This window comes from Thunnus maccoyii, chromosome 20 (assembly GCF_910596095.1).
Source record: "Thunnus maccoyii chromosome 20, fThuMac1.1, whole genome shotgun sequence".
In the NCBI taxonomy this organism is placed as follows: Eukaryota; Metazoa; Chordata; class Actinopteri; order Scombriformes; family Scombridae; genus Thunnus; species Thunnus maccoyii.
Window position 1 is genome coordinate 11,238,866 of NC_056552.1, and position 22,168 is coordinate 11,261,033.

The following is a 22,168-nucleotide window of genomic DNA, read 5'->3' on the forward strand; positions in this document are numbered from 1 at the left end:
CGTCAATTGTGAAGGCAAATACATGAAAAACGTGACATTTGCAATTAGTTACTTCAATGTTGGTTCTTTTGCATCCATTATTAGAAGCATTCATTACTTGGAGCTTAGTAAAACTAGTAGATATATTAGAATATAGTGCAAATAATTATTATTGAATATAATTTTTGTTAGCCTATATAAATTATGATCACATATTCAATGATGGCACACCCACAGGAGAATCCCTGCATCATATATTCAATTTTACAGTTCGTTTAATTTTTCAAATGGCCAAACAAAAATGTAGTAAAAATGTATTAAATGATTCTTGCCCTGCTATTGGTGTGCCTCCAGGGATGGCAATGTCAGCCTGTTGATTGGTGGGCCCACTTCTTTTGTCTAAACTATCCTAGCAATTATAGGATGGATTGCCATGAAATTTTGTAGAGATATTCAGTGTTCCCGCACAATGAATCCCTTTGACTTTGGCAGTCCTCTGAATGTTCCTCTAGTGCCACCAGCAGGTCACAATTTTGGCTAATTTGGTAAAATATATATAAACATCTACTGGATAAATTGGCACAAAATTTGGTACGGATATTCATGATTCTCAGATGATCTTTCCTTTAGTGGTTTTGAGGGAAATCTTGCCATGACATTAGGTACAGACATTCATGTTCCCTTCAAGATGAATTGTAATAACTTCAGCAATCCCGTGAACGTTCCTCTAGCACTATAATCAAGTCAGTTTTAATTTGTCTAATACTTTAGTTGATGACCAAATACCTGCAAAACAAAAGACATTCCCATCAGCCTCAGCTGTTTTATGCTAATTAACAAATGTTAAAATGTTAACACATGGTCACAATGAGCATGCTGGTGTTAGCATCACCACTGTGCCTTAGTATAGTCTCACAGAGCTACTAGCTGGATGTAGACTCTCAATCTTACAGTTATTCTAGATATTTGCACTGCATTAGTGTAGCACATTGTCATTTTAATATTACACACTAATACTATAATAATTCATGTTTGCTGCCATGGATTTACCATTTTACATCAATGAAAAAAATAGTACAGGTCCTTTAATTTTATACCAATTTCCTGGAAATTTCTTATGTAATTTGTAGGTATTTAACTATACAGGAAGGGTGGTGCAATTTGGTACAAAAACAAGTTTTAAATTGGTTTGGTTGGTTAATGCCCACTCATTATATTTGGGTTCATATGTAGTTGTTCATGTGCCAAAATTCATTTGGACTGAAATAAACTACTTAGTGTTCCCTGTGTAGTTTTGTGTGATATAGCATATCAGATTATTTTATCTACTAATTATTTTTATACTAGCTAACCCTTTCAAAGAAATGTCCTTAGAATGAACAGTTGCACAGCAGCTACTTGACATTTTTTCAGTTTTTTCTTATGACTTGTACCAAATTTCACCACCCTTTCTGTAATATCTCTTAATACCTGCAAATGGAAAAATGTTCAGGAAATTAGTATAAAATGAAGGGACCTGTAAAAAAAAAAAAAAAAACCTGTTACAAAAAAATCTCTGATACATTTAATGTGTTAATGTCTTTGAAATAGGTTATTTTTCTCTTCACTGAAACTTTACATTGATTAAATTAAACTAATCTTATCTAGCGTCTGCACAAAATTGAGCAAAAACCAACTTATTTTCACATATTTATTCAAAATCAAGACAGTACAAAGACGGTACAAATATGATACTTCAAAGGACCAGGCAAGTGTAATTTATAGTTCAGATATATAGTTTACCTCAACTTATATAAGATAGTTATAAGTTAAGATATGGTTAGATACAAGATATGTATAACAGCGCTGAAATTACTCTAATCTTATTTGCCTAGATTTGAAGGCATTGAAGAGTAATATGGAAAGTAATTGTGCGTGAACCCTAAATGTTTGACACAGACTATATTTCAATATCTATATCTATAAAGGAAATGTCCAAGCAGTTATATACAAAGCAATCTGAGCTCGAAACTTTCAAGCATACATCTACTTTATACCAACAATGTCCAATGTAGTGGAGTTAGATGGTTTCATGTGTACTTTGTGTAATTTACTGCTACAAGATACAGCTGTGAAATGTTCATATCTGGTCACATGTATCCTCATATAATGAAAACAATACAATTATGTACATTTAAAATGGACCCATGTAAATTGATATAAAAGCATTTTTCTAGAATTGCACACACTAAAATAAATAAAAGCAACTCTGTTAGCTTGTGTTACTGTGAAAACCTACAGTGGCACATTGTAATCATACAAAAGAGCAACTTTTCAGCTTTCGAGCGGCTGATGTAACACAGTAAAAATATCAACACATAGGTCCTTTAGCACTTCATAATAAGCGTTGTTGTTTTTCATGACCGTGTCATTCAGCTGCATGCTCCACATGAGCAAGGAGAAATTATTTTATTTTTAGGATGTACTGGTTGAAATCCTACAGTAGTTCTGTGTTGAAAACATTACAGGGTCTTGAATACAACACTTTTCAGGAAGTTATTCAACTTATGTATACACTGTAAGTCTTACTAGTCCCCTCCATGGGCAATTTACAGTAGTGCTTCTTACTGTTGTTAAGATGATATAATCTTCCTCAAGATGGCAGTGTGGTGAATAATCTTCAACTGCATCACCGACATACTCGAGCTCTCTCCTCTCTTTACCTAAGCAGGGTCAACGGAGAATGCACCGCAGCCCACTTGTTTAATATCCCATCTTAAGACATCAATATCTGTAAAGCTTCCTGTGATACCCCTTATAGCCTTAAATCCTGAATAATTTAAAGGTAGGCCAACCCTACCTTATCATCATGTGAGGTTCAGCTGAGAACTCTCCAACAATACATGAGCTAGGAGCAGTAGAGTGAGTCGTCAAAGAACGGACAAGGAAACCTTAAACAAGACATTTGTTTGACAGAGTTAATAATAACCTTGGTTGTTCTCAATGATTTTCTGCTCCAGCTTCATTTTAAGCTCTGACACTAAAGCAGAGCTGTGATTTCCCTCTTTGCGGCGGCTAGATTTAGCTTTCTTTGAGCCTTTGTAGGCCAATGCACCAGAGATTGTTGGGACTGCTCGGGGCCTCTCACTGAGCCGTGTGTTGGACGGAGGTGGAGGAGGCAGGCATGGCGCACTGGGTGGAGGAGGTTTTGGTCGAGGGCTACTGGTGTTCCGCTGGGTGTTGCTTTCAGGGTCGCCGATAAGGAACTTATCTGCTGGGTCGTTTGGATTTTTGAAAATGGGCATCTTGAAATTCCAGGGCTGCTCGTCCCTTGGTCGCCTCTTAATGATGCGACGTGCTGGCATGATCCTGTTTGACTTTGAGTTGCGCATGTACATAGCGGTAGAGATCAAGACAGTCACTCCTACCAACACACTAATGATAACAGTGACCATGCCTAGAGCTCTCATAGGATTGTCCCTACTTTTCATTAAAAAGGCCGCCATAGGCCCCTTGAGAGGAGTCTGTAAAAGAGCACAAATAAAAAAGTTTAAATCAAGTCCAAGGGACTGAATCCAAGCGTTAACGCAGCATTTGTTCAAAGCATGCAAGCATGAGAGATATATGAGCAAAGCACTGACAGAGGAGGCCCAAACAACATGTCTACCAACATTGTATTGCTTCCACACTCACACTCAGTCACCCGTCATCCTCTGTCCTACATCATGGGACTGCTCATGCAAAGCTAAGAACTATGCACAACACTAGTTGTTGGGAATGCGTCTGGCAGTGCGGTGCATTAGGATTTCTCTTTGGCATGTAACTGATGAGGGCTGAACAAAAATGGTGACAGCTCATGAGACCAAAACAGAGTGAAGTATATGTTTATGTGAGAAAAATGGATATTAAGTGAGCAAATCCAGGTTTAAATCCCAAGTAATAGGCTCTATCTTAGTCAATTTGACAGCCAAATAGTCTGAGTCATGCTCTAGAAAAAATATGGTGTTTTGGTAGTGTAAAAACTGGGTATATGGAAACTACATTATTAGAAAAATATTTCATTTAGAATATTTTCCAATCAAAAACTAAAACAATAAAAAAAAAAATGAAAATACAAAAAACCATATCATTTGTTATACATATAATTTCTTCAGATGTGCTCCAGTACTCTTTTACAGACAATAGCCAAAGAGTAGAAAAATAAACATCTTTTTAAACGTAATGAATGCATGATGAAGTAAAGGTGTCAAATATGTCTCATTTGACTCTGCGGATCACTTTAATATAGTTACTCTCGGGGTTGATTCTGGACTTTTTCACTGAGTTACAGTACAGGATTGTGGATATGCAGATTGTTAGTAAAATGAGGGAGACGACAATGCTGAAACAAATTCCGAAAACAGTCAGCGGACGCTTGCTGAGTCCCTTGAAGTATGTAATAATTCGACCTTTGATCTGAAAAGCACGATACACAACACAGAAACAAAACCAAAAACACAGAGTCATTTCATCATGCAGAGTGAAGGAATGAATACACGGTGAAAACATATAGTATTAAAAAAATATGGATTAATGTAAATGACTGAAAACGTTAAAGGATAACAGTGTTGTTATTTTATAATTTATATTCATACTACAAATCTCTTGAACAGACCAAAACCGGTATGAATTTTTAACAAGTAGCCCCGAAAAACAGACATCACTTGTTAGTAGAATAAATTCATTAATTGTTAGTTTTGGTCTTATAAATCATAAAAAATGACCAGTGTTATCCTTTAAAGATGATGAGGTCAATGAAATGTGACTGCTGAGACACAGATGCTGAATTAGCAGCTGCATAGCATGAAAACAGTGCCTCTCAAATATTAAAATGCTTCAATCTACAGCTTGTGCTGTCTACAGCTAAGGCTTGGAATAGAAAGCGCTGCGAGCACATGCGAGTCAAATCAGGTCTTACCGCCTCTGTGATATCGATATTGACCACGGCTGTTGTGCTGAAGGACGGGGAGCCCCTGTCCCTGGCCTGGACCACCAGAGACCACTTGCAGTCCTTCAGCTTGGTGATGTTCTGCACAATCTCCATGGACTTGATGTACGGCTTCAGCTTGATCTCCCCCGTGGCAGCATTTATGTCAAATGCATTGTCAGGATCTGCAGTCATGATGGAGTACTCGATGACGTTGTTTGGAGACTCCGCATCATCATCCACGGCCTTTAAGAAGTGGTAGAATAACACAGAACGATTGCATATTTTGATAATTTCAATGACTTCGGAAAATATCAATTTATTCAATCAGAAGCATAATATTTGTTGTATTTGTAAATAACAAAACAAACCCAGAAACATGTAGCCATGAGATTATGTATGGTAAATTTGATGGTAAAAGGGGATGACTGACGATATATATATAGTATATTTTATCTGTGATGTTTCGGTGTGTTAACCAGTTTTCAGGCAAAAAAAACCCCAAAGAAAGTACAAACAGGTCAACAGGAAGCCAAACCTGCAACCACACTACAGTACCTTAAGAGAGTCTATAGTACAACAACCCCCAAATTCACTTATGCTAAGCATACTGTACATAGCAACCTTGGCCAAAAACACTGGCAAGCAGTAGAATGGTGTCCACTGATTGGTGCATTTCAACCAACTAGTTGTTATATTCAACCTACTAGTTTTTGTGAATGACTCATTTTGAATGACAGATTTCAGAAAATAAACCTGGTGGAAGGCTGACATAATTAAAATGAACAGATAAACTGCCATTTGATTGATTTTTTTTTCATTTTATATTTGCTAAGATTATGACTTCATTCCAATTCAAATGAATTTCAGGTAGTGTATTGCCTGCATTGTCTATATTTCACCTTACATTTTAAGGGATTGACTTGGCCTTATTGTACGTTTTTATTAATGTCAACGTATCCCATGAAAAGACAAAAACCAGCATTGAATTAGTTCATCTCAGGACTTTGAGGCATCTATTCCCTGTCTGTCACACTATTTCTTTTGTTTAACCTTTATTTAACCAGGATGTTTCTTGAAACATTTCTTTTAAAAGAAAGATCTGGCCAAAATAGCATAAAATAGGTGTCATTACTTACACAATAAAACAGGACCTGAAAGCCTGTCTATGGCACTATGCCCAGAGAACATTTGTTCCTAAGGAAGATGTAAATCTTTAAGAACAGTTCATAAAGCTTCATTAAAAAGACAAAATTAAAAAAAAAAATCCTACAACAGCAGGGCACTGTAGTTTTTAGCAAATGTTACTCAACCTGGAGTAAATAGCGCATTTGCTTGGGACTATTTTCAGCTGCGGATTTAATACACATTTGGTGCTCTAGTGAGTACTTAGGGCGGATTGAATCAAAATAAACCACAGTGCCAGTAGTCATTGTAATGAAGGAACATGTCATCCAGTGCAACAACATGGCGCACTGATTTGTTTTCAATAGTTTTTGAAGAATAGTTGAGCTCTATCACACAGAATTATAAGATATGTAAGGCTAATATAATAAAAAATATAAAATATCACAACCCTAATCCTTTGGTTTTGGCAGTAATTACTACTTACGAAACATAAAAATTAAAATATTTATCATATATGATGTGCACACAAATTATTTGGATGATTTCATTTTAATATTGGCAGTCCTGAACTTCCATACAACATTCTCTAGATATCAATGTCATTGCAAAGAGCTATTGTTACTATCTAGTGATTTAAAAATAGATTTTCTGTACAAGTGGAAAATTATGTGACGTAATGTACCTCTACTCTGACAGGTATGCCAATAATCATGGTCTTCTCCAGGAGTTCTTCATCAAATTCTGGAGAGTGGTCATTCATGTCGAGGACGGTGACAAAGACTTCAGCCAAGCCGTACTTTCCCTCCGAATCCTCAGCCTTGACGTAGAAGTTGTATTTAGACCTGACCTCTGCATCCAGGCTGGTCCAAGGCTGCGTGGAGATGAGGCCTGATTTTGGGTGGATGGCAAACCTGCAGTTCACAACAGTTCAGACAGTGTATGAGTCATAACCACAGTTGTCTATTACAAACACCCTGTTCCAACGAATGAGGTGTTTCTAATATAAGCTCCCCAGTTTACAGCACAAATGACATTAACGTCAGATCTTGTGATGACTCACATACTGTAGTTCACTCTAAAAAACAGATTTCCACCCTTTTTTTCTTTTTTACAAGCAACATTTAAAAATGAACTGACAATGAATCCAGTTAACCTGGTGATTTAAAAGTATGGAAGTAGAAAGTTTTTAGTTCATGTTAACACAAATGAGTATGTCTTCTAGTTATTCTAAGCTATTATAATGTATATAATCTATATAGCTGTTTTAATTTCATCCCTTAATTTTATTTATTTCATTTAAATTAGTTTTTTTTATGTGTCCTAACGCCGTAGCCTGTTTCTTGTGCTGCTGCTATAACATGTGAATTTCTCCCTGGAGATCAATATTTATTTGAATATTTATTTGTTTATTTGACTAATCAGTTTGATTATTGATTTTTCTTGGTAATTACACTCTTGGAGTATTATTGTATTGTATAGTATTGTTGGGTGTAGAGGCAAAAATCATGTTAAATTCCTTTCTTCAAGACAAATGATCCTGCACAAGCCATGCTTATTTCTACCTCAACAGGTTTTATGACAACTTTGGAAGTTTTCACCAGATTTGGTCCAGAAAGTATTGGACGAGCTTGAAAAAGCTTTTTATTAAATATATTATATACATTTCCTTTATTTTAGATCATATGTGTATAATTAAATATTTTCTGACTTTTAAGTGGCTAATAATAGACAGCAATGCATGTTGACACACCCCCTGCCATGTGATACACTACACAAATTTTCACCAAGATCTTTATATTTATGTGTATTTTACACATTACTTTAGAGTGATGAATGTAAATGATTATACTACATTAGTGGAGGTTTGTGTTCTCTGAGTGCTCTCTAGTCAAACATCAAGCTTTCTGCATTTTATTCTTTTCTGTCTTGTTTTCCACTGTGAAAATTCACAAGTTGTCATGAAACTGATAACTTTCGCACAATTAACTCAGGTTACTGCCTGAGCATAAATTCACACTTTTCCTTCGCTGCATACTGCCTTGCTTTTCAAAGCTGCCGTCTCTGTGGCTCCAGCTGTCACATTGCATGTTAATTGGCTCTCCCTATGTGAGACGGGCCAGGCTGTCTATTTTTAAACCTCCAATCCAATTAGGAGATTAGCCAGCATCTTGCAGCCATTTTAGAGTGAGTTGTTAGTGCAGCAGAGGGGCCAATCAAACTGGTTTCCTGCTTACCTCTCCCATCAAAGAGACAAAGATGAATCAAGACTGGTGTCCTGTTGACTGAGTTTACCAAAAACACCCTGAGCCTCTGAGCAGTATTGGATGATATCCATGTGAAAATAAGTTTTCTAGTCCATGAAATGTGTTTTGTGGGAGTGCAAGACTGATTAGACTGAACCTATATTGGCAGGAGTGAAGGGATTTTACTTACAAATCTGATCCTGATCCATAAATCATGTATTTGACTTCACCCCAAGGCCCTGAATCTGGATCATTTGCCTAGAGGAAAAAAAGCAGGACAAAGATTAGAATTTAAATGGAATTATAGTTCAATAGGGGGGTGAGGGGGCTAAAAACTAAACCAAGGTGACTGAAGGTGGTCCACATAGATTTGTTTACTGGAGCTCGTTGACGATAGCCTGCTAGGGTCTTAAGCTCATGTACTTTGGGTGGGGATGAAGGCATAGGTCAATATGATTAACCTTGAAGCGAAATTAAGCTTTTTACTCCACACAGCCTAGCTTAGTCAAATTGCCTGGCCAGTATAAAGGAATGGACGAGACAAATGTGCCAATATTTATATTAATTATTGAGCTGTAACACAGAACATATGCCAGAATGTCACATGGAGTCAAGAGTTTCATGACTAGGAACAACAAAAACAAAGGCTGGGAACGCTGAGATTTTTTTTTTGTCTGGCAACAACCTGCTTTCATCTAATGAACTGCACCGAGTAATATGCATTCATTGGAGGATTGATGGATTATATAATCACTTTGGTCGGGTTAAAGCGGAGTTTAATCGTGATTGACTCACTGTTACAGACACAACGCTGGAGCCTCCAGGAGAGTTCTCAGGGACCCTGGCGATGTAATACTCAGACGTGAATTTGGGGATGTTGTCATTTGTGTCCAGGAGGTTAATCACTATGTCAGCTGTTGCACTGAACCTCTCGGGAGTGTCGATCTCCACTGCCAGCAGCTGCAGAAAGACACATGCAGAGTGTGATTAAATTGGTGCTGAAAATGAGTCCATTTATCGATTTGTTTATTGACAAGACTAAGAACCACACTAGCAGCTCTGTGAGGCTGTGATGTAAAGAAAACTAAAACTGTTAGATAGATAAAAGATTAGGTTTATTAAATATATATTTAGTACCTCTTGTGAAACAAATACAATAATTGGCCAAAGGGAGGTGTCAGAATAATTATTAAAAAAATTTTCGCAAATAATGACAGAGGATTTGCTGCCAATAGAAATTGTTCAGGTCATGTGATTAATAAGTCTTCAAAGATATACCTTTTTCACTACCTCAAAATACGGTTCTTCGCTATCAATAGTATTGATCACAGATTATTTATCATTTAATTAAAAATTTTAGTTTAGCATGTTAACATTTGTCAACAAGGCAGTTAAGGGTTAACAAAGACCATGAACATCACCATATTTTACATTAATCCTTCCAACAGTTGTTGAGACATTTCACTCTGAATCACAAATGTCCACCTGCTGGTGGCGCTACAGAAAACATCAGGGGATCACTGAAGTCAGTAGCATTCATCCTCTGGAGACCATGAATGTTTCAAGGCAATCCATTCAAAAGTTATTGAGATATTTTAGTCTTAATTTGGAGGCAACAGTTTTGATAATTTATTAATTGCTTCTAATTTATTATGGAAATATGCCAAATGTTCTGGGTCAGCGTCTCATGTGAAGATTTGCTACTTATAAAACTCTCTCAGTTGATCAAAGAAAAAAACATATATAACTAAGAGGTGAAGAACTTCAAATAATAATTGATTACAAGACGAGACTAAATAAGGATGTCGATTCAATATTGCTCATTAATAAGTATCTATTATTATTAATAAGTAATAAATTTAGTATATATATATATATATATATTCTAACCTTGAAAGAAAGAGTTGATCCCTTTTCATAGTCAATGCCAGATGTGTCTTCCACGATGATGGTCACCTGCGCTTCATTGAGGACCGTCTGGGGAACCACTCGCAGCACTCGGCTCGGCCCCACTAGTCTCAGTTTGAATTTAGCATTTGCTCCCTGCAAAGAAAAATGAACAGCAAAATGTAGAAAACACAAATAAGTAAAGTAAATGAGAGTGTAGCTGCCAAAAAAACAATAATTAATTTAAAAAAAAGGGAAAATCTGGCAGATAATGTTACAGATGAGTCACTGAGGCAAGTTGGAGAGAATAGACAAGATGGCATAATGAGTAACATTTTAACTTGAATTAATGAACAGATTTTATGAATATTTTTAAATGGTGTTACATAACTGGATGTACTTTGAGGCTGGTTAGCAGATATTTATGCAACACCCAGACTCAACAAACTCAACATGAAGAGACAACATCCATTTTGAAAATGCTCACATTTTTTTATATTAGAGCACCAGGTTCTGTGAGAATTATTGAAAATAAAAACATATTATGTCTAAAGTGAATGTTTTTCTGAATAAATGTTAGTTGACGTACAGCTGGAACATACTGACAAAAGGATGCGCAGAGGTCAGTAAGATGAGAATCTACCTGATCAGAGTCATTGACGGTGATCTTAAAGCCCCGCAGGATCTCCCCTGCAGGAGGATGCTCATACATGGTGACCTCAAACTTGCTCTGTGGTCCGTTCTCTCCGTAAAAGGTCGGAGGGTGGTTGTTGAGATCCACTACCCGAACAGTCACCATGGTAATGTCATAGTCCAGCAGCTGATTGTTTAATCCCACCTCAGATGCCTGCGTTAAAAAAATCACACCGGTCAACACATACCGTACACATTGTAATCGATCTATAGATTAATTTATAAGACATGGAGGTGCAATTCCAAAAAAGTTTTACCTTGACTTTAATTTCATATAACTCATTTTTCAGCATGGATGGATAAGTTGTCAGGGTGATGCATCCACTGGTGCTATTTATGTCAAAGACACCGTCACTACCTGAAAGGTGATGACAGAAATGTTGGCAATGTGTTTGGAGACGGATTATCATCTTATCTCTCATTTCTTGACTTAGTGTTCTTACCATTAATAATGGAGTAATGTATAGGGTTAGGATTGCCTTGATCTCCATCTTTAGCATACACGCTGAATATTTCAGAGCCCTGGAAGTAAGAATATTTAAATATTTACATATTTGCAGTGCTGTATGTTATCAAAAGCAGCTGATGTGTGGAGAAGAGGAGAAGGACTTACAGGGACTGAGACTTCGTAGATGTAGCCAAAATAAGGGGTTCCTACGAAGGTTGGAGGCATGTCTTGGGCATCAATGACATTGATCGTTATGGTGGCTGTGGAGGTCAACACCTGGTGTTTACCCTTGTACTTTCCTCCTCCATCCTGAGAAAACAAATGGTAAGGGAAGGGAGAGTTAGTACATTTTATAATCTTTATAGTCATTCATTTTCATCTAGACTTTGGTTGATAGTTTACATTTTGATTTTACATTTAGAAGTGAACAACCATGTGATTGCCATGTAGGCTGCTCCCTTTCATCACTCAATATCTGCTGCTAGAAGGCACTTTTAAATCCCTGAGCAAAAGTTTAACTAAATGTTATTAGAGAGTACTTACTGCTAAGATTAAAAGCTTTCACTGGCTAACAGTAACCAGATGTCAAGCTTCAAATGGCTTGATGAGTTTGGAGTCTGTTAACTAGCTAAATAATATTATGAAATAAAACAAAATCAAATAATATAATAAAATACTTCAGGCAAAGTTGCACATGCTTAGGGCAGGTGAAGCTTTCCCTCAGTTTGGCCATTAGTGAGTTAAACTAATTGATTACATGGTTGGAATTCAACTTCTCTGTATTTTATTTGTTATTAATTAAAACAGGGGCCATATGTATTATACTGTATGTTATTCCACAGACACACAGAGCTGAGACTGGAAAAAGAAATTAGCCTTCTCCAGCATAATACTGCTCACAATTGAAGGATTACACTTCAGGTTACTCACACTGGGAGCAACATTTTCAACATTTCACCACACTTCCATTTAATTCACAGACAGAGACTGTGGAAACTCAAAATGTTGCGTTCAGAAAGTCATGACTAAACTTTTCATGGCCTTTGGCTGCCAACAGAAAGGTTCCTGTGCTTCCTTGTTTTTCTGCCAATCCACTTTTGTTTCTAATCCCAGCCCATTAAAAACTTCCCATTTCCTGACAGATTTTATTTGGAAGACCATCAGAATAAAAATCTCAGAAGCAATGCTTGGAAAAAGATGCATCCATTGTCAAGACTGTTTTCTATTCTGACAATTGATTAATGCTTCTAATTTAGGTCTTGAATGACTTGACTTGAATGTTGAAAGCTACAAGACCACAACATGGATGGATTGGAAACCTGTAACACTTAGTCATAGGACACATGACTAAGTACATAGGACGGTGCTATGTATGTTCAGAGGACTTGAGAAGATAAACCAAGGGACAAGTCCAAATGTAAAGGATAACAGCAACCTCTCACCTTTGCAACCACTGTCACAAAGTGTGTGGGCGTGGTCTCATAGTCCAAAGTCTCACCAGGTTTGACCCTGAGGATCCCGCTATGCCCATCGATGGTGAACTTGGCAAACGGTGAGGTCTGATAATGTGAAGGGTCACACGGTCAGCAACATTTAAGATAACAGTGGACACAGTTTAATTTCTAGTTAAATTCAGCAATCAAGTGTGAAGCTAAAAGTGTAATCAATATTTTACTCTCAACCTGCCTCACTTAGATTCTTCTCCATCAGGATAGTTTTGTCTCACAGTTGACACATGAACAGTAACTACTGTGTTGTCAGCTGTTGGCCCGGACAAATACCTAAGCCCCTATTAAGCCGTCAATGCCTTGCTCAAATGTAATTGAAATTTAATCCACTCAAGTAACACCATTTCCAGACTGCTCTCTGGTATGAGATTAATCTTTCCCTCCACGCACTGTTCCATCACTCGAATGCCCTTTTCCTCCCTCCACATGGCAGCAGAGCTCTCATGATGTCAGCTCGACCTCTGGTCTTACCCCCAGCGTTAACGGCCAAAACAAAGCCAGTTAACAGTGCTACTGTGCTGGATGATGACGGTGCAGTTGTAATAAGCCCAATAATGCTTTTCTACAATGTTTTACAAAGTGCAGATGAAGCCAAACAACAGAGAAGAACCAAGAGAAAGGTAAAAATAGTGATAAATTGTGGAAAGACTGAGTGAAATAAAGAGATATCAATGATTACTTTTACAAGGAAAAAATTTGCTGACTAACGTTTACTGTAAATGCTTGCTTGGATTTCAAATAAGGCAGGTTTTGGGAGCTGAGAGGATAAACTTGTTGGCAGATTTCAGGGTGTATGCCAGGGTGTTAAGAGGTCCAGAGATGTAAGCTGGAGCCAAGCTATTTACAGCTCTATGTGTGATTAGTAAAATCTTACAGTCATGTCCAAATTCAAATGGAGGCCATCCGCAAGGAGGTTAAAATAGCTTTAACTTTTTTAGCCGAGGTTACTTTAGATCTCTTTTCCGGGCATGTGTTACGATTAAAGCTTTGCTGCTGCATATTGGAGAGATTTTCCCGCCTAATGCCTAAGTAAAGATGAGGAAAAGCTGAGTGAGGAAACACGTTTTCTAGACCCGCTAAGGATACAAAATAGTTGATTCTGGATATATTTCAAAATTGAAGCACACACATCTCTCTCACTTGAGCTTCAAAAACTAATTTAGAGTCACAGTAAATAAAATTTTGTGCTTAAAAATCTGTTGCAAAAAGATTTTACATGACAGGGTTACAACTATGCATCATCTGCATAACAATGAAGCTGTAGGGTCACCTGTAGGAAATATGAGACGCTGCCTCCTGAGCCCATGTCTTTATCCACTGCTTGGACTCTGTAGATGCTGCTCCCTGGAGCAGTGTCCTGGAGAAGAGACAAAGATGACTGTCAGAGGGATTTTTCAATACTGAAAGTCTTGAACTGAGGTGTATTTATTGGTATTTATTTCATCTGTACCTCTGGGATATCAATGATGAAAGGCAGGTTTTGAAATTCAGGAGGCTCATCATTGGCGTCAGTGACAAACACTCTTACTGTCTCAACTACCTGAGAGCAAGAAACAAGAAAATCTAAACCACAACTAAAAACAACTACACAAAGAAATTATTTCAAGACTACATCCTTTCTAATGAGAAAGAAATTATTTACTTAATTTATGTACTTACTTGATCAGAAAAAGATCATTCTAAATATTTAAATATGTAAACATTATTTTTTTCTATTGTTATTTTTATCTCATTTTATTAAAACAATGTTTTTTCCATGAGTAGAGATTGTACTCTTATAGCCACAACTGTAAAAACATAACGGATTGGAGGTTATTAAATTAGCAGTGGTTTGATTAATGCAGTGAATTGATGGCAATAAAGCATAAACAAAAAAATATATTACATGAACAGTAAAAACTTACTTTATTGCGACCATCTGTAATGCTCACGAGTACTGAGATCTCAGCTTGTTTCTACAAAAAGAAAGATTAAAATTGTCACTTTGAGCCACAGCTGTGACACATTTACAGCAGCAGTTTCTTCAAAACAGGAGTCTCATGAACAGGCTCACCTCTCTGTCAAGCTCCTGAATGAGAGTCACATTTCCTGACTTGGGGTCCACCCTAAAATATTCTTTTGAGCCCTTTTCAAAAGTCAGACCATATCGTACCGGATCCAACTCTGGATCTGTGCCATTAAGGATGTATATCTGTGTTCCTACATGGAAAAAGTGAAAACAAAAGAGGAAAAAAAAAGTCAAATTGTAACAGAAAGGGAAAACATTTCATTTTAGAGTTGGTTGTGGTAAAGCAGAGAAGGTGCAAATGCCCTATATTTGTATCTCTGTGCTTAGTGTACAGTGTAAACAGCACGTTTCGTATGCAGGTCAGATGAGCCACCACCCATATTGTTTTGTTCTCGTAAGTCTTGATGTACGTCACAATCCAAAAGCTATTACAGTGATTAGCTGGAGTCTCAATACCAGCGTGATCATTTCATCGTTAGACCACGCACCTAAAACAAACACCTACACTACACTTCAATTACACACTGAAATTAACCAGATCTGCAACAGTTAAAATAATCATCACACTGCATGTGAGACTTACCAACTGGCGTATCCTCAGAAATGCTGAACAAGGCCATATTCCCATTTGTACTGCTGGGTCCATTATCATAAAAATACGGAGCATAGTCTGATTGCCCTTTATGAGAAAACAGATAAACATGCTCCAAGTTATTGGAGCAGAGCAGAAATAATACAATGATGACATAACCTATTAGGAGGCTACTCCGTTTACTCTATGAACCAGGAAAATGTCATAGAAATCTTACAGATTTATCTGTTTCTAATGGAAAATGTAATCAACTGTTGCACTCACTTGCTAAAAAGGGCAGGAACCGAAAGCAGGGTGAAGGAGGATGGATATTAATTATAAATATATTTGGATTTAAGTTTCCACTATCACAACACAAACACACATTTGAATACGGAGTACAAGCAGCATGAGCAGTCTACGCTAAGATGTACATGCCCTCTGTGTGTTAGAGGATTAACCAGATAAGAGGACGGCAAGAAGTCTTAACCACGCACAAAGACAAAAAAAAAAGAAGCAGACCCTACCCAAGGTGATGTGAAGCAGGAGGAGAAATATTAAAGCATGCATTTTCTTTTCTTTCTTCATCCTGGTGGGGAGGTAAGGCTTGGCTGGCTCATGTGGAAGGCTTGGTGGAGGGAAAGCGAGCGGCGTCGTGCCCTTCTGGAGGCGTCTCAGCAGCTCAGGAGGAAGAGGCTAGGACAGATTCTCAAGCACTAATCCAGTGACGCATCCCTTCCCTCCGCAGACATCTTCTACCACACTGCTCTCACTTCCATTTCTCCTTAAAACTACACATGGAGGGAGGAGAGTTCAGGTTTCACACAGTGCGGTGTGATCATCACACCTCTGCACACATGTGACAATGTACACGAGTCACTGACATATTACATGACTTCTATTTTACAATAACATGTTTAAAATCAGTGATGCTCTCAGTTGATATAATAAATTTACTCAAGCTTACACAATGGGAACCTCAAACAAACATCCTTGTCTCTGCATGTTATCTGTTTATTTGTAGGGACACATGGCACATTTGGCTCCTCTTGCTGGTGTTTTAAAGAGTTTCAAAAAACTCATTGTGAGCCCCAGCGGTCTAAGCTTTCCGTCGCAGCTCTCTGACAAAAACATGCCTCTACTGCACTTGTGGATCTCTGATGCACTTACAACTGAGAGGCTTTCTTTGGATTTTGCAGTCTACTTTCCCCGGGAAACCCAGTGACCTGTTAATCACTTGCCTCAAGAAACAAAACGTGGCTTTTAAAAATAGTCAGCATAGTCAGTCAAGAATGTTTGATTTTATAGTTTTGAGCGTCATACCCAATTTACATTTTTAATTTGCCTTAATAGAAGCATGTCATGCTACAAAAAATGTCTAAAATTGTAAGAAATCGTCCTGCTATGAATCACTTGCACTTTAAGCAGGTAAAAACCAAAACACTGCTCTCAAATTGGGTGGAGGCAGCCCAAAAATAAACAGCTGATCTGATTGAAAAAAAAGGAAAAACATGTGACACTCTCTGGCTGTCAAAGTGAAAAAATTGAGCAACCTTCATCATATCTGATTACAGTCATACATTTTATTTTTGAACACAATTTCCACTGCGACCTTGGGAGAGTTTTGCCCCCTTTAAAAAAAAACAAAAAAACATCACCATGACTTATAAGTAGGTGTCGTGTGAGTGCACGTTAGCCTGCAGTTTCAACAGCAGGGTGTGTTAACTGTATTGACTTACTCAATTAGAGGTGCGGACTTGTGCACTTCCCGTATTCACAGGTATAAAAATAGCGTCTGACGTTCGATGACACACGTGTGCATCTTTCTGGTGGCCAGCCAATGATAAATCTGCTCTGTTCACTAAAATAAATGCAGAATCCATGGGCTGCCAAGTGTTTATAGTGGAAGGTGACAGTGAAAACACAAGAATTAGACTGTTTTTAAACTGCTTCATGAACACGTCATGTAACAATTTTTCCTTGTAAGGTAGAAAATAATGCTGAAAGATTTTTTTACTTTAGTAAAAGTATAAAGATTCTCCATTACAAGTAAACATCCTCCATTCATATTATTACTTAAGTAAAAGTATAGAAGTATTATCAGCAAATGTATACATTAAAAGTAAACATACATTTTACATATTAAATGTGTTTTATTGTAATATATATTTTATTATTGGATTATTATAACTGATTTGTTAACATGTGAGAAACATTTTAATGTTGTAGCTGGTTAAAGTGGAGCTAATTTTTTATCAATTTTTATATCAATTTATAACAATGCACCACATTTTATAAACTGGTCATAAGGCTTCTACAGAAAATAAGAATCTGCAAATATTAACTAAAAGTCATATAAATGTAGTGGAATAAAAAGTATAATTTCTTACTGAAATGTGTTGAGTTGCATAATTTGTAAATTAGTATACTTATTAGTAAGTATAGAGTAGCAAGTACGTAAATTGCACTTACATTCATGAAGTGAGCTTATGTAGAAATTACTGTACATCACAGATATATGTCAATAAAAATCTAAATATTAGTTGACTTGCCGAGGAAGCGCAAAACAGAAATGAACTGAATTTTACATTAAGGGGTGTAGGCTAATATAAAAACATTATTATTATGCAAGAGAAAGTGTTTGTGAGGTCAGAGTCCTTACAGTAAGGTACTGTAGGTTAAAGTGTTGGGGGTATAATATAACCACAACCGTAACTATGACTCATTGTCCTCTGAACTTATTTAAAGTCTCTCTCTCTCTCTTTCCCGCACACAGAATGTCAAACCCATAAGCAGTAAAAACCTTGGACTACAGCCCTATATTGGTCATCAATCTGAAAATGACTGACAGAGGGCAATTTTTATCCCCAGTAATGGCAGATCTCCACATGCTGAAGCTTTCCCCAATCTCATCCATTATTGCCCTTTTTATCCCTTCCATCTGCAGGATTTTTCAATTCACAGTATACAGTATATGAATCATATGCATCCTAAACGTGAGTATGATCTGAGATTGAAACACTGTCTGGCAGCTGTGTGTTCCACGTGTACGTGCTTTAATGAAGCACCTGCATATTTACAGATGTTAGCATCTGTTGCAAGGGCCCTGGTTTGGAGGTTTAATTTTAGAGGAGCAGCCAGATGGTGGACAAGAGGATTACGACGCTAAGCCTTTGTCATCTGCTTCTACACACTGACTGTTTATAGGGAAATACAAGGTAGACCCCCACCGGTCCCTCATAGTCTAGTCAGAACCACTGAGCATGTGGATGACTAATGAAAAAAAATGCAAACTAATGCAAGTTTTAGATGATTTAGTAGCAGCGATGACAGGTTAAGAACATTTCCTCGCACTGATCACACTGCTGACAGTTAATCAGCAGCTCCTCGAGCTGTTTGAGTGTTGGTGGTTAGTTTTGCAGGTCACAGAGCTTGTTTGTAATGTTCATACAAGGTCAAGCCAATACATTTCTTATAATAATGTAAATACCTGAACTCAATTATTTTTTAATTGTTTAATTATTATTTATTTATTTTAATGAATTATTTATTGTTAAAATGTTTCAAACAGATTCAAAGGATTATTCCCTTGTTGGAAAAGTCCTCTCATTCCAAACATCATGTTACAATTGACAGCAAGCAGGTAGACGATAATTTTATATTTTGTGTCCAACCAGGATCAATGCAAATTTATGAATATTTAGTGATATTCTAAATGTTTATCATGTTTCTTTCCAAGAAGATAATTAATTGCCTATTATAAGAACCGAAATTCCTCTACTATGGATTTGAATTTATTAAACCACAGGGCCATAATATAATTTATCAATGTACGGTACCAGTCAAAGGTTTGACTCACCTCCCCATTCACTGGAATGAGGAAGTGTGTTCAAACTTTGGTATTTCTTTAGTAACTCTGGTATTATATATAATATCAGGGCCCTGAAGCTGAAGTGGCTAAATGGATTTCAGCCATAATTAATCTTAATATTTAATAACTTAATATTCATACCTGTGCTTCTCCTAATGCGATGTTAAAATGTCTTCTGTGAAAAAGCTCTCCACAAGGATCATGTCTACAAATTATTCAGAAACTGAGACTTCAAACTGAAAACATGTTTATTGAGAGATTCAACTGTTGAAATTATTGTTTATTTTTCTCAGAAATATATGAACTAACCAATCACAGAAGTGCAAATCAGCGTATACTGCAGCATGAAACAGTTAATTTATTTTATTGTGTATTGTATTGGGAGTCTAGACCGGTCTATGGTTAACATGTAGCATTTCTGTTATCAGGTTCCTCTTGTACTTGCATCCTTATCAGAGACAGAACAGACACCAAAGTGGAAATAAATAGAAAACATAATGAACAATACAAATGATCTTTGAGACAGGCAAAATGATGCTGGTAGGCCTATTTAACCCATCTGTACTTCCAGGATAAACCACATACTTCCACAACCAAAGAGCTCTGTCTCAGTGTGTTATCAAGGTAGAACAATTTGTCTTCTTTACTTGGACTGCCAATGTGCGGCAGAGTGCAGTCCTTGCAGATTCGCAAAGCATTCATGTTTTTCATGTTATTTACAAGTAAGATAAGACTTGTCACTAAAAGATAACACCTTGTGTATGCTGCTAGTAAGGTAATGTGACTTTGTTCAGCTCTGTGGAAGATGAAACTCAAGCTGAAGTCAGAATCCTGCCGTTTACTTCCTTTTGCCACCGCCGCCGCCAGCCAGAATCATCACCATCCTCATGAAGATGTTCAGTGTGTCCATGTAAATCCCCATACACCTGTAAGATTAACAAGAATACCAGATCCATATCTCGGTGCAAATGCAAGTGCATGACTAACAGTACTCATAACGGCATAAACATATTTTTATTCCACTTTCCAGCTGATTTTAAAGAAATTTTCTGGAGTGACTTACGCATTAATGGGGTCATATTTCTGTACACCATAGAGTGGGTATGTCTCTGCCTTCTTGATGACCTTCTGTGTATCATAGAGGAGGAACATGCTGAACAGGACCAGGCCTCCATAGATGGCCACAGAGTACAGGCCCGCTCCAAATGGCGAGGTAGGTGGCAGGAACATTGATCCTGGACACAGAAACACTCGTGTTAAGGCAAATACAGAGTCTATACAGTCAGGTTGACAGCATACAAACCTAACTGATTAATTAGGTGATTATCTAATTACAATAATCTACCATAAGTTATTATTTATTATTCTTATTATGTATGTTTTGGCAACTGAATTGATATCAAACATATGTGTAAATGTGTTAAATCTGAACAGTTACATATTGTTCTAATTTGTCTGAAAAGCATCATAATTGGTAGATATGCAAACTTTGATACTCCTTATGTTTTCAAGTAAGAACTGGTCATAGAAGAGACCACTGGACTTCAGTCCATAACTGCCACCAAATGTGATTTCATATACACTGACTGAACGTGATAAGATAAGTTTTTATTTAGCAAGCTGTTTGTTTTGGTTCTGCACCTGGATCCAACTAAGGTTGGATGTGAGAACTAAAAGCTTCTTTGCTAAGATTTTATCATGAGACCATCATATAATGCCAAAGTAAATTAAGCTGTGTAGAGAAAGTGCCATTACACCCCCTGAAAATGGGAATGCCTAACTGATGTGCCATGCATTTGTCATGACATCTCCCTTTAAACGAGTTGATTGCTGTAGTGCATGCTGATTAATTCGTACGGAACCCAGATATTTTCCTATTGTGTGACATCAAGCAAATGAATTTGCATAAATCAAGTGGACTGTTTGTGTGAAAAATTACACGTAGGGTGTGATTTATTCATCGAGATTTGTTGGTTATAGATTTTGAACTTATGAAGAAGTGAAGTTTCTCACATGGCATTGCAGGGACATAATCATGACAAAAACACTGAATATTTGGCATTTAATACTTAGCTGTAGTATTTAATTTAGCCCTTGATGGAATCATCTCTATTCAGCGAGTACATCATTCATGTATCATGTCATTTGACTTAGTGACAGTTTGGTGGTGAAGATGTTCACACTTCAATTTGTGTAAAGACACAGAACTACATTAATGCAAATGTAACACTTCATTTTAGATACTGTACACTAGAGATATGGCTACATATACATATATATAACCTGTATATGGTGTAGACATGAGGTCAAGTTCAGACTGACAACAGCAATTCATGAAAAAAATGCAGCCTCCTTAAAAAATGTAATAGATACAAAAGCTCAATCCAACTAAATTACGTAGAGCGCGTTTATACTGTTTACCTTGCGACCCTCGAGATGGGGGATAAAATGATTGTAACCGTGGTAACTTACCAGAGGTGTAAAATTTGAAGCAACTTGCTAATGCAGCATTTCATTAACACAGTGCCATTTTCAGTCTGAACGCTCCATAACTTGTAGCGTTCACTACTGTCTGTAGTGCACCTGAAAGGGGTTTGTGGTCTGAAACTGTATTGTACTAACCAATAGAGGAGGCGAAGACGACTCCAAACCCGACAGCCAATGGACCACCCATGTTGAGGAACTTCTCGCTCGGGGCACACATAGCCACAGTAGACAGACCTCCCACAATGCCTGCTGTGTACCAGGCGGCCCTCATCATCAGAGGGCCCCCCAGGAGAGTAAGGGGCGCGATGACAGCACCCATCACACCTTATCAATAAATAAAACAAAAAGACAATACTATATTTAAAAACAACAACAACACAGGTCTGTGTCACATGTTCAG

General features: G+C 37.2%; 2 protein-coding genes across 3 annotated transcripts in view; both read right to left on the reverse strand.

The window, feature by feature from the left end:
• Positions 1 to 1,689: 1,689 nt before the first annotated feature.
• The window catches only part of LOC121886405 (cadherin-related family member 1), a 106,036-nt gene continuing 85,557 nt past the window's right edge, over positions 1,690 to 22,168 (reverse strand). Inside the window, exons 6-22 of the mRNA XM_042396335.1 lie at positions 15,938 to 16,201; positions 15,423 to 15,518; positions 14,885 to 15,030; positions 14,736 to 14,786; positions 14,282 to 14,371; positions 14,102 to 14,188; positions 12,766 to 12,882; positions 11,489 to 11,632; positions 11,319 to 11,397; positions 11,133 to 11,233; positions 10,826 to 11,029; positions 10,186 to 10,338; positions 9,091 to 9,255; positions 8,486 to 8,553; positions 6,735 to 6,963; positions 4,916 to 5,170; positions 1,690 to 3,482 (exon numbers count right to left, since the gene is read on the reverse strand). Of these exons, the coding sequence (XP_042252269.1) occupies positions 2,937 to 3,482; positions 4,916 to 5,170; positions 6,735 to 6,963; positions 8,486 to 8,553; positions 9,091 to 9,255; positions 10,186 to 10,338; positions 10,826 to 11,029; positions 11,133 to 11,233; positions 11,319 to 11,397; positions 11,489 to 11,632; positions 12,766 to 12,882; positions 14,102 to 14,188; positions 14,282 to 14,371; positions 14,736 to 14,786; positions 14,885 to 15,030; positions 15,423 to 15,518; positions 15,938 to 15,998 (2,592 nt within the window). The 5' untranslated portion in view covers positions 15,999 to 16,201 and the 3' untranslated portion in view covers positions 1,690 to 2,936. The remainder of the gene's footprint in view (positions 3,483 to 4,915; positions 5,171 to 6,734; positions 6,964 to 8,485; positions 8,554 to 9,090; positions 9,256 to 10,185; positions 10,339 to 10,825; positions 11,030 to 11,132; positions 11,234 to 11,318; positions 11,398 to 11,488; positions 11,633 to 12,765; positions 12,883 to 14,101; positions 14,189 to 14,281; positions 14,372 to 14,735; positions 14,787 to 14,884; positions 15,031 to 15,422; positions 15,519 to 15,937; positions 16,202 to 22,168) is intronic.
• ghitm (growth hormone inducible transmembrane protein) overlaps positions 19,512 to 22,168 on the reverse strand; it is a 35,647-nt gene continuing 32,990 nt past the window's right edge. For both annotated transcript variants that reach the window (XM_042396342.1, XM_042396341.1), the window contains exons 7-9: positions 21,904 to 22,092; positions 20,345 to 20,516; positions 19,512 to 20,207 (exon numbers count right to left, since the gene is read on the reverse strand). In XM_042396342.1, coding sequence (XP_042252276.1) covers positions 20,120 to 20,207; positions 20,345 to 20,516; positions 21,904 to 22,092 — 449 coding nt within the window. In that variant the 3' untranslated portion in view covers positions 19,512 to 20,119. The remainder of the gene's footprint in view (positions 20,208 to 20,344; positions 20,517 to 21,903; positions 22,093 to 22,168) is intronic.